The 12562-nt window shown below is 35.9% G+C and overlaps 1 protein-coding gene and 1 pseudogene across 2 annotated transcripts in view; one reads left to right on the forward strand and one right to left on the reverse strand.

Moving 5' to 3' along the window:
• The window catches only part of LOC306653220 (intermembrane lipid transfer protein VPS13B-like), a gene marked incomplete at its 5' end in the record, with an annotated part of 899457 nt that overhangs the window by 570072 nt on the left and 316823 nt on the right, over window positions 1-12562 (forward strand). The window contains 1 exon segment of the mRNA XM_079126163.1: window positions 7411-7522. Within this exon segment, the coding sequence (XP_078982289.1) occupies window positions 7411-7522 (112 nt within the window).
• LOC306653412 (small ribosomal subunit protein eS19-like) lies at window positions 8839-9338 on the reverse strand (annotated as a pseudogene). Its single transcript has one exon. The product of its transcript is annotated as a small ribosomal subunit protein eS19-like (transcript).

Raw genomic sequence — 12562 nt, forward strand, 5'->3', positions numbered from 1 at the left:
TGGACTCATTTTTGTTTTGTGACATGATTTGGTTTCTCCTTTATTTGGCTATTCCTTTAGGCTAGTTCCTCCCGTTGTTGATTTGCATCGTTGTTTTTCGTCTCTTCCTCATGGAATATTTTGCTGAGAATGTTCTGTAATGCCGGCTTTCTTTTTGTAAATTCCTTTAGCTTTTGTTTATCATGGAAGTATCTTATCTCATCGTCAAATCTGAAAGGAAGTTTTGCTGGGTATAAAATTCTTGGTTGGCATCCATTTTCTTTCAGGGCTTGGTAAATGTTGTTCCAGGCCCTTCTAGCTTTTAGGGTCTGAATTGAAAAATCTGCTGATATTCTTATTGGTTTCCCCCTGAATGTAATCTGATTCTTTTCTCTCGCGGCCTTTAGAATTCTGTCTTTATTCTGAATGATAGGTATTTTCATAATAATGTGCCTTGGTGTAATTCTGTTGTAATTTTGCATATTTGGAGTCCTATAAGCCTCTTGTACTTGGATTTCCATTTCATTCTTGAGATTTGGGAAATTTTCTGATATTATTTCATTGAATAAATTGTTCATTTCTTTTTTTTCTTTCTCTAAGCCTTCCTCAGTCCCAGTAATTCTTAAATTTGGCCTCTTCATGATATCCCATAATTCTTGTAGATTCTGTTCATGATTTCTTACCATCTTCTCTGTTTGGTCAACCTTGTTTTCAAGATTAAATATTTTGTCTTCAATATCTGAGGTCTGTCTTCCAGGTGATCTGTCCTATTGGTTATGCTTTCTATGGAGTTTTTAACTTGGTTTATTGTTTCCTTCATTTCAAGGATTTCTGTTTGGTTTTTTTTCAGTATCTCTAACTCTTTATTGAAATGCTCTTTTGCTTCCCTTATTTGCTCTTTTAACTGTTGATTGGTGCATTCATTTAATGCCTGCATTTGTTCTTTCATCTCCTCGTATGCTTCCCTGATTGTTTTAATTGTGTACATTCTGAACTCCCTTTCGGACATTTCTTCTGCTGTGCTGTCATTGGGTTTTATTGATATAGTATCTAGGTTTGTTTCAGACATTTTCTTCCCTTGTTTTCTCATATTGGTCAGATGTCAGTGGGACTCTGTGATATTGTAGATTTCCTCTATTGGCTTATAGTGACCCTGTAGATTTCCAGTGTATCACCTACCAGCCTTCAGTAGCCAGAAGTCTTGGATTAATTTGATAATGCAGTGCTTCCGAAGAACGCTGCCCCTAGCCCGCTACTGTTTCCAGGGAGAGAGACCTGGAGAGGTCTCTTGCTGCCCAGCCCTGGTCCCAGAGGCTGGTTGTAGGTCGGAGGTCTCCACTGGCTTGGGGACTTGTGGCTGGCTCTGTGTAGACAGGATCTCACTGGTTGGTCTGCCCCGAGAAGCTAGTCTAGAGAGGCGCTTCCCACCGGAGGGGGCTGGGATGCTTGGGGAAGTCCCTGGCCCCCTGTGCTGGTCTCTGAAGCAATCTGCGGGCGGGCCAGAGCTGGAAGCGGGGCGGGCCAGAGCTCGCTGGGCTGCTTCTGTGCAGAAGGGTTCTCACTGGGGGGCCTGTTCCGCCAGGCTGGAGGATCTGTCCCTGTGGGAGGAGCCCACCGCCAGTCTGCACAGAGCTGTCTGAGGGAGACTCTATCTGCCCTGTCCTACTCTAATAAGCTACTCAAATCCGGGCCTGCCGCCCAGCTGAGCTTCGCTGGGTGGGGGAGACTCACCCCGTGGTTCTATTTTAGTCCAAGTCTCTCAATGCCTCCCCATCTTGAATCCTGGGTTCTGGGGCGACTGGAGATGCAGTCACCCTCTAGTCCACCATCTTAGATCGCCCCGTGGAAAAAGCCTGCAGGTGGAGGGGGACAAGGCTGCCTGGAGAGGTCTCTGGCTGCCCAGCCCTGGTCCCAGAAGGTGCTTGTGTGTCGGATATCTCCACTGGATTGGTGACTTGTGGCTGGTGCTGCGTCGAGAGGCTCTCACTGGGCGGTCTGCCCCGGGAAGCTAGCCTAGAGAGGCGCTTCCCGCCGGAGGGGCCATTTCCACCTTTTGATTGACTAATGTGAGTTATGAACACTGAAAGTCCAGTGTCTGTGGGAGTCCTTGTTTTCAGTTCTTGTGGGCTTATAGCCTAGAGAGGAATGATCATGTGATAATTCTGTATATATTATCACGTATCACATATCACATTTTGTGTACACACACCCACACCCCCCCACACACACACACACACCACACAACAATTTTTTTTTAGGGGGGGGGGACGGGGGATTGAACTCAGGGGCACTTGATCACTGAGACAAATTCCCCAGCCCTATTTTGTATTTTATTTAGAGACAGGGTCTCAGTGAGTTGCTTAGCGCCTCATTTTTCCTGAGTCTTTGAATTTGAGATCCTCAGTCTCTCGAGCCACTGAGATTACAGTTGTGCACCACCCCTGGCTAAAATCTATATCTTTGAGGAGCCATCAACCTGTTTGGCAGTTTAAATACAGCAGAATTCATTCTAGTCTCTGAACATTGTGTGTGTGCAAGCATAGTGCTGTTAGCAGGAAAAACAGTGGGAACCCTCTCCTAGCAGGTGTGTTAGTAGCACCTCTGTACTGGGCTGTGGTGACGGAGAGGTCAGAAGTTCACAGTTTAACTCTAGCTTTATTTTTCTGTCATACTTCCCAAGGTTTATTGAAACATATTATGTGCTTCATTGATTTAATTGTATATAAGTCAAAGGGAATAGGAATCTTAACTATTTGAGAAAGGGAGGAAATAAAAACCAGCTTTATTTCCTCTATGTATTTTTTGTTTTATTTTGTTTTTTGTTCTTTGCTTACTGTGTTATAATCATTAACTAATGCTGCATCACATAATTTTTATTTTTATTTTTTTGGTTTTAAATTCCATTGGTCAACTATAACTAGGGAAATCACAAATTAATTGTAACTGCAAAAATATTTCTGGATTTTTGCCTTGTTATTTTTTAAACTGATTTTTTTCTCATTTTTTGGTGGCAGTCATGGTGGAGTTTTTAATGTATAATTCCAGGGTTCTGATGCCTAAGTAGTTCCTAATGTCACCTTAAATAAGACCATATGAGATGGGAGATGTGGCCATTTTAGAATATGTAATCTCTCACATTTTTCTATGGAATTTTAGGTTAATTCTTTGCTCTATGAATATTTTTTTAAGAAGTACTTTTTACAGCTTGTGGTTCTATCATATTAATTTTTAGAAAAAGGATAGACTAAAAAGTACATACCTTGGTACTGAGGTTGTGGCTCAGTGGTAGAGCACTTGCCTAGCATGTGTGAGGCATTGGGTTTGATCCTCAGCACCATATAAAAAGTAAACAAAATAAAGACATTGTGTCCATCTACAATTAAAAGTTATTTTAAAAAGATATATACTTTTAAAATGCTAAGAGATATCAAATCTTTTCATCTTTAATAATAATACCTTTATACATTTTAAACCCTTTTCTTTAGCACAGGTACTGTATATAACTTTACCTTTTTGGTTTTGTCCTTTGGATGTGCATATGTTTGTGGATCTCTACACATATATTTGTATTTACTTATACCTGCGTCCATGGCTAGCTGATATGCTATAAATGGCCATGTTGTGAAAATAAAAATACAAAAATGCTTGCCAAATATTGAAAGATTTTGATATACTGCTCAATTTTTTGATATTTTATCTGTTTCCATTGCCACTCTTATGTCACATGCACTTAATTCATTCATGAAAATGGAAATGGAAATTTTTTCATTCATGTAAAGTTGATATTATATTCACTATTTTTAGCCATTTCAAATTATAGAAAAATTTTTTTCTTTTTCACTACTTTTACCCATTTCAAATTATAGAAAAAAATTTTTTTTTTAGAAAGAACCCAGTGTGCTGGCACACATGCCTGTAATCCTAGCCACTCAGAAGACTGAGGCAGGAGTATGGCAAGTTTGGTGTCAGCTTGGGCAATTTAGTGAGACCCTGTCTCAAAATAAAAATTAAAAAGGGCTATGGATGTAGCTCAGTGGAAGAGATTTTTGTAGCATATGCAGGACTCTGGTACAGAATATATTTTAAAATACATTTTATGTGGAGGACTGGATATTTCCATTTAACACTTCTTAAGGCTATAATGTAACTACGAAAGTCATGAAAGAAGCCACAGTTCCATTAGAATAAATAATCATTACTTAAATGATTAGTAAAATAGAATCAAGAGCATATTATTCATTTTATTATAGAAAGGTTTTAAAAGGAAGTTTGAATAATGTTTATCAAGTTAAAGAAATTGAGAATGTATTCATGAATGGTTATAACATGTGATAGTATAACTAAACATTGCTATACCATACTTCCCACATTTTATTATAAAAATACCACCGAGCAAACTTTCCTTAAAGTGATGAGTAATCTATGCCAGAGATGATTCATAAACTAATTTTCCCCTTAATATGCATAATGTTCTTGAGATTGCACACTTATTGAATCTTCTGCCTTTAACTGCTAATATGGCAGTAACTAATTAAAACCTTTGTTAATGACTTTGTGTAGGGCTGTTATAATAGTTATGGCTTTATGAAACTATAGCATTATACAGTGACAGTTTTCAAAACTCATGAAACTTTAGATGTTTTATTATATTGAATTTATATTGAAAATCTTCAAAAATGTCAAAATCTCCAAATAATTTTATTTCATATTTGACTTTAAAAAGAGTAGTTTAAGCAGTAGTCTTACCTTATCTGACAATTGCATGAAAATTCAGTGCTTTGTCTAAACTTTTGTTTACTGATGCATCTCAGGATTTCATTTATTTATAGTCTACTTATTTGCTACAAATACGTAAATATCTATGCATCTGCATGAACACACACACACATACACACACTTTTGATCCCCAAATGAATAAAATCTTATAGATTTAGAATTATTGATATGTTAATGTAAAACTTTTAAATTGGCTGAAATTTAATGAAAATATATTTAACATTGTAATATTCTAGAGAAGTGATATTGAAAATCTGATTTCAACCTCAATATTGTTTGCATTATGTGCAATTAATGTCAAGATTCTAGATCTACAGGTGTTTTACTTCCAACTCAAGCTTTTTATTTCAGAATAGAGGACTGTGTTTTGGATCTGGTGTGAGTCTTCTATGGTGATAAGTTCCTCATGAGGTTCAGTTTTAAAAAATACAGTTAAAGTAAGGAAGGAAGGCATTTATTTTCATGCTGAAAATGCTTTAAGAGTGAATATTTCCTCATATGGCCCAACTATTAAATGCAGGTGAAATAAACCCAAGACAGGAAGCTTTTTTTTTTTCTAGCTATAAAGTAACTAAAGAAATTACTCAAGGCACTATCTTGAATAAATACATTTTTAATTTTTGCTTATATATCAATGAAATATTCTGATAAGATGAATATTTTAATAAAATGTTATTTTGATCTAGTTTATGAATAATCTCCACTGAGTTCCCTTTACCCAGGTATACTCATATGTAGGTATTTGCTTGTATGTGTGCTTTCATGTGTATGTTGTGTGTGTGTGTGTGTGTGTGTGTGTGTGTGTGTGTAAAATAACTTCATTGTCAGTATAATTTACTGAGAATACTTTTGGCTATAACAGAAACAGAATTCTGTTTTTGGATCTGGCTTTGTATGTAACACTAAGTACGTCATTTTTCTTCCATATGTGCCTCATTTACTGCAGTGTTTCTATTACAATTCAGACTTCATCTGGTGGGTAGTATCTATAGCCTGGAAGAACAGTTAGCAAGTACACTAATTGCACTTTTGTGGAATGGTCTATTCTCCAGGCTTACTATTTATTCATTTAATTGTTGCCTGCTGCTTAATCAGAGGTTTTTTACCCACATGGAACTATTTGATAAGCTTGGCATAAAATGCAAGATCTGTGAAATGTAAACAGTGTTCATTGTATGAGGACCTATAATCAAGATAGACTGCAAGTCATTTGAAAATACTGCGGCTGCATAAAGAAGTAGTTCTGTTTGATCTCTCTTTGTATTGGACATTTTAAAATTTATTATCTTGACTGTGGCATCCACATGGTAATATTAATGATGATAATTCATCTCTTTCTCTCCCTTTTGCTGTCCTCCCACCTCCTAACCTCTCTACTGTTTGACTTTCCTCCATTCCCTTTATTGTCATCTTATTCTGGCTCCTTTTCCTTGCTGAATATCTTTCTTCTTATTTTTTTCTGATTTTCTTAATTTCAACTTTCTTTTTAAGTCAGACCATACCAAGTGTATTGCTGAAGCAGCTGGAAATAATCTCCTAGCATTTGCATTCCTTGGGCACCACAGTTTCGGAAATATGGATTGTATGCTTTTGTAAGACATGTTCTGTTCAGGATATTCCTGAAGTCTTGCAGTCTTTCCTTTTCTATGCTGTTTGTAGCAGATGATAGTTCCTTGAGAGAAATTATGTTACAATATATTTTTGCTTCAAAAATTTAAAAATTATGTATTGTTAACAAATTTAAATAATGTTCAAACCTACTACAGTGAAGTTGTCTTTTGGAAAATAAAGAGTCAAATTTAACAAATATGTCCCCTACCCATCCCAGATAGTCCTTAGAGAAGTCATTGGATTAGCCAGTGAGAAAAGCTTGAATTTCATAAGATGAGAACAAATGACATTCTCTTATTCAGTACAAAGAAAAATAATTCACATATCCATTTACCTTTTTTGATTCCTAAGATTACTTATGTTACTTTTAGACTTTGTTAGGAGGTAGAAGTTTTAAACAGGTGTGCGATTACTTTTCTCACTCACACAGTAGAAATTATTAAAATTTAAAGTGCCTAACATAACATGTTGAAATGTTCTCTCGTGTTAAATAACTAGTTGCTCTTTTCCATCAACATTATAGTCATCATATTTCTCTTACATTTTAGAGCTTAAGGTGCTATACTCTATGTGTGTGAGAGAGAGTGCATTTTGTATTTAATTTTAGTTACTAATCATGTAAATTAAAATGTCTTTAAGAATTTGTTATTTCACTGATATCTTTTAATATGTCTGTAGATAATAATAGAGTGTTAAAAACCCAGGACTCAAAATTGCTTGCGAGAAAGATGCAGTTTTTTGAGATTATGAAATTAGATAAACATGTGGCTTCAGTATTACTTAATATTATTATGTAGTTTAATGTTGGGGTAGAGTTGCTTGTTTTTTCATTGTTATTTTACTTTAATGTATTTTAATCAAACTGGAATCTGAAAAAATAGAGTTAAGAAAAGCATCAAATATTTTTAGCTTCAACATTATTTCTTACTTTTACTTTTCCTCATTTATTGATTGTCTTAATGTGTCTCTTTCTCATTCCTTCATATATTTCTACTTGTGTATTGTTATGCACAAACCCACAGTGTATCTGTCCATCTCTTACAGTCAATCAGGCATCGAAGGAAGACACAATGGTTTTGAAGATTGGTTCTGTTGCCATGGCTCCCCAGGCTGACAATCCCCTTGGCCGGTCTGTCCTCAGGAAAGATATTTACCAGTAAGTTTATGTTCTTATATTCAATCCTGCAACAGTTTCTGCAAAGTACAGTTATCAGTAAAACTTGCTAAGTGTGGCCTGTAGAAATACTTTTCATTCCAAATCTTTTGATATTTAAAACCAGGTTTTTCTGATTTTCTTCAGTTGTGGGTTTTAAAATTCATTCAGACAAATCAAGTATTTCTGTGAAGTGTTGATGAATAACAGAATATAAGTACCAAATCACCATAAAACTGAAGAAGCATAGTTTGGAAAATTCTAACAGATTTCAAATTTGACCAAATCTCTAATCACATAAGATAATGAGGTCCTTTCTAGAACCACCACATCCTACTGTAGTCAAGTTGTATCAAAGTGTATTATTTTCTTAATTTAAATGTATGCCATTACTTGAAATGTAGTACTATGTATGACATATGGATCAAAGCCGTAAAACAAAGCAAACTTCTAAGGAGAAATTTCACAGTAAACACTTTCTGTGAAAATGCCATGCTCTGGACTTTGTCACTGAGAATTTGCAAACCACACCAAGCATATATAGACAACTAAACTGGTGAACATATGTAATCAACGTGATAAAAATAATATATGATTTGTACTGAAGTTGGCCCTGCTGCAGACATAAAAGTACAGTTGTACATAATATCAAGTGAGAAAAGTCACAGAAATGCAGACGAACAAGTATCTTATTCTTCCTGCTGGTCTGTTTTTCAGATGTTGGGTCTGTCTTTTTAAAAAGAATAAATTCTTACTGTTCTCCAGTAAATATTCCTAGGAAAATATTCTAATTTTGTTAATACATTTACCTACATGTTACATCCGTTTTTACTTCAAATAGATAGAAGAATTATATTTCTAAAAATTTCTCTGATATCTGAATTGATAATATTTCCTTTGACTTTTATATCAGGTCTTTTCCTTGTGCTAATTTTTTATGTGTAGCTTATAGTATTCATCTCTTAAATGAGTTTTATATAGTTATACTTATATAAAATCTAAGCATGTCAGAACAGAAGGAAATCTTGAGAAATATCTGATCCATTTTCTTTAGTATTTTATAGATTAGGAAACTAAGTATCCAAAAGATTTGTCTCCAAACAGAGGTAGAGCCAAGTTTTATAACTATCATTAACTTCTTTAGAGTTGAAGGAGAGAATTATAGTAGAATATAAATTTAGGGTGAATAAGTTGACCTCAGGGTACAGCTTTACTTATTTTATTTGTACCAGGGATTGAACCTAGAGGTACTCTACCACAAAGTCATATTCCCAGTCCTTTATGTGTGTTTGTTTTGTTTTGTTTTGTTTTGTTTTATTTTGTTTTGTTTTGTTTTACAAATGAGGCAGTTTATTTTGTTCTATGCTTCTTATTGGCAGTTGCCACCTGTCCAGAGAGTCTGTCCAGATCTCTCTGTCCCTGAGATGTCCGCTTAAGGCCTCCATCTTGGTCGTTTCCCACCCTTTTCTGCCCCTTTATGGCTTGGAGGACGCTGTGGGCCACACTCTTGGAGCCTCTGCTGAAGTGACTGGGCATGACACCATTTCTCTGATGTCCCCCATAGATCTTGGTCATGGAGCCAACCCCAGTGCCACCCTAGAGGTACAGGTCCCATGCTGTGGAAGCATCTGACGTGTAGAACCCATTCTCATCATAGAGAGTAAGCTCTTTATGCTTGGCCAACTTGACTGTGTCCACCTATTCCAGGACTTTCAGCTTGCCGGACTTTTTAAGGAAGGCTGCCAGAGCTCTGACAAACGCTTGCTGGTTTACATCTTTTACAGTAAACTCCAGGCATCAAGCGGCCTCCATGCTGCCAGCCAGGGAAAAGGCTTTCTGTTTTATCTTGTGACAGGGTCTCACTAAATTGCTTAGGGTTTTGCTAAGTTGCTGATTCTGGCTTTGAACTTGAGATTCTCCTGCCTCAGCCTCCCTAACTTGGGATTACAAGTGTATGCCACCACACCAACCCAGCTTTGCTTTTGATGCACAAAACATGTTTTATATTAAAAGATCCTATTTCTGTTAGCAAAGTGAAACATTTTCAAGCTCTCACATGAATTTTTATCCTTACTTGTTTGGAATTCAGTTTATAATTATTTTCTTTACTGGTTTTTGTCCTAAACAATCCCTTTAATGTTAATGTCTCTCAGACCTTCCCTTTTATCCCTTATTGGCCATTTCTTCTTGGATGAGTCCTTCTGTTCTCCTGGCTGAGAATAAATTGAATTCCAAACATGTATACTAACTTTGAAACACTCCTGTAGTCCAAAATTAGAAATATGTGTTAGAGTATCAAACATAAAATTCTGGGTATTTTATAGCATACTCAACATTTTTCCTCCAAAAGTTCACATTCCAAAGTCTTTTCTAAATAACTAAACTATAGAAGGTATTCACATAGGGGTTTATAAAAATGTTTCAAGATCTCATTGAAATTCTACAGCATCAACATTAAAGGAGGGGCTGGGCATGGTGGCACAAGCCTACAATCCCAGTGACTTGGAAGGCTAAGACAGAAGGGTTGCAAGGTCAAGTACAACTTCAAAAACTTAGCAGGACCCTGTCTCAAAATTTAAAAAATAAAAAGTGTTGGGATTGGGGAATGTAGCTTAGTTGTAAAGTGCCTCTGGGTTCAATCCCTAGTACCAAAAAAAAAAAAAAATGCAAAAACAGAAAATATAATTGAATGAATTCTGAGAGCAAAAGTATCTCAGAATAAACAGGTATGCACACAAAGCAAAAGACCCTGCATCCTAGGACTACTTATATTATTCCTATGATATTTATTAACGATAAAATCTCAATGGACCAGATATATATTGTATGAACTATTTAGAACAGATAGATCCATGAAGACAGGAAGTACATAAAGCTGGAGGACTCAACACTTCTTTAAACTATGGCAAAGCAACAATAATCAAGATACATGGTGCTGGCATAAGGATAGACACATAGATCCGTGAATAGAATTGGACATTTAGAAATAAACCATCACATTATTTTTTCTTGGTGTTTTATAAAGATACCAAGATAATTCAGTAGAAAACAATAGTCATTTCAATTAATAGTCCCTATAGTACTGAATATCAACATGAAGTTTATTCCTTCTTCATCATACCCAGAAATTAACTCAGCCATTAGAGACCTTAATATAAGATCTATCATCCTAATTTGTATAGAACAACTAGGGGTAAATGTTTATTATCTTGATTAGAGAATGGGTTCTTAAACATGTCATCCAAAGAACAAGGCAAAAAGGAAAATTAAAGTGGACTTTATCAAAGTTTCAAACTCATATGCTGCTTTTGCATTTTCACTGTCAAAAAACTAAAACTGCAAAGAATGGGTGAAAATATTTGCAAATCATATATCTGATAAGGGGCTGCTGTCATAATGAACTCTTAAAATTCATTGATTAAAAAAGATAAACCAGTTTTTAAATGGGCTAAGGATTTAAGTAGATATAGATGAAAATGTAAATATGACTAATAAGCACATACTAAGATGTTCAACACTGTTAGTCCATTAGATAAATGTCAAATCAAAACCATAACAACCAGGTTGGCTGTAATCAAAAAGATAACAAATGTGGAGAAGTTAAAACCATGAAGGACATAAAAACCCAAAGTGTTTTTTCCTGCCTTCACACAGTCAACATTATACTCAATACAACATTTCTGACATCAGGTTCCTGTGATATTATGAAAAATATATGTGATATTTGTCCCACTTCCTGACCCATAGCTCCTAAAACCCTTGAAACCTTCAGAATGATAAAACTATCTATTGAATACTAGCAAGGTGACTGGTAGCTGGGGACAGGTGGTCACCAGATAGACCAAGGTGTAATCAAAGAGTTGAGACTTTAAGTCTCACTCCTTAATTTTGAGGGAAAGAAGAAGGGCTCAGAGGTGAGATATCATCAGTGGCCATTGTTGTAATCAACATGTCTATGTAAGGAAGCCTCAGTAAAAGCCCCAAAAGAAAGAGTTTGGATGAGATTTTGTATTGCTGAATACAGGGGTACCTGAGGATGGGAACATACCTGTAGAAGCCCTTCCCACATACCTTGCCCTGTGGATCTCTTCCATCTAGCTGTTATCTTTATCCTTTATAATATCCTTTATTTTTAAAAAGTAGGTAGAGTTAATTGAGGTATTTCTCAGTTCTGAGAGCAGCTTTAGTAAATTAATAGGACCTGAAGAGAGGAAGATGTAGGAACCCTGGTTTATGGGCAGTACACGAGAATCACAGATAACAACTTGAGGCTTTTAACTGTTACTAAAAAGAAGAGGAACAGTCATGTGTGATTAATGCTAACCTGCAGAATCTGATATTATCTCCAGGTAGATATTTTCAGGATTGAGTTAAATTATGCTATGTCATGACAACCTTGGAATCATCACACAAAGTGAAAAAAGATTTAAAAGACCACTTAGAGTCCATTTAGGTGCAATGCCTAGAGTAGATAAATCCATAGAAACTGAAAGTAGAATATGACTTCTGGAAGCTGGAGGGGAGAAGAGAATGACTACTAATGGGTATGGGATTTCTTTTGGGGGTGAGGAAGATATTCTGGAATTAGAAATTAGTAATATAAATGAGATGTGCAATGAGTGGTGCATAGCAAGAGCATACTGAGAATATACAAAATCCACCTTAAATGGTTAAATTTTTTGTTATCAATTATGTCTCAATAAAGCTGATTTTAGAAAAATATCATAGATTGATATCACAAAGAGGTCCAAAGGAATTAATTGCAGAAGGGGAACTTCTCTTCCTAGGTAGGTGAAGGTGGAGTATTCTTTTTAATTCCTCGTGTTTGCCTGTCTGGGTATATGCAGAGGGATTCTGTTGTCAGAAGGAAAAACCAGGGGGCATTTATCAATCCTGTGGGCAAGAGTAACAAATTGGAATCTGGAAGAGCTCCAGACATACAACCAGTGTTCCACGGTGTTTTTTCTGAGAGGGAATGCTGGCAAAAAGAAATTGAGTTTCTCTAAGTTTCATATTCCTTAAGACAAAGCCACACTACAGACA

This window comes from Sciurus vulgaris (assembly GCF_902686455.1).
Source record: "Sciurus vulgaris genome assembly, chromosome: 1".
NCBI classification, from domain to species: Eukaryota; Metazoa; Chordata; class Mammalia; order Rodentia; family Sciuridae; genus Sciurus; species Sciurus vulgaris.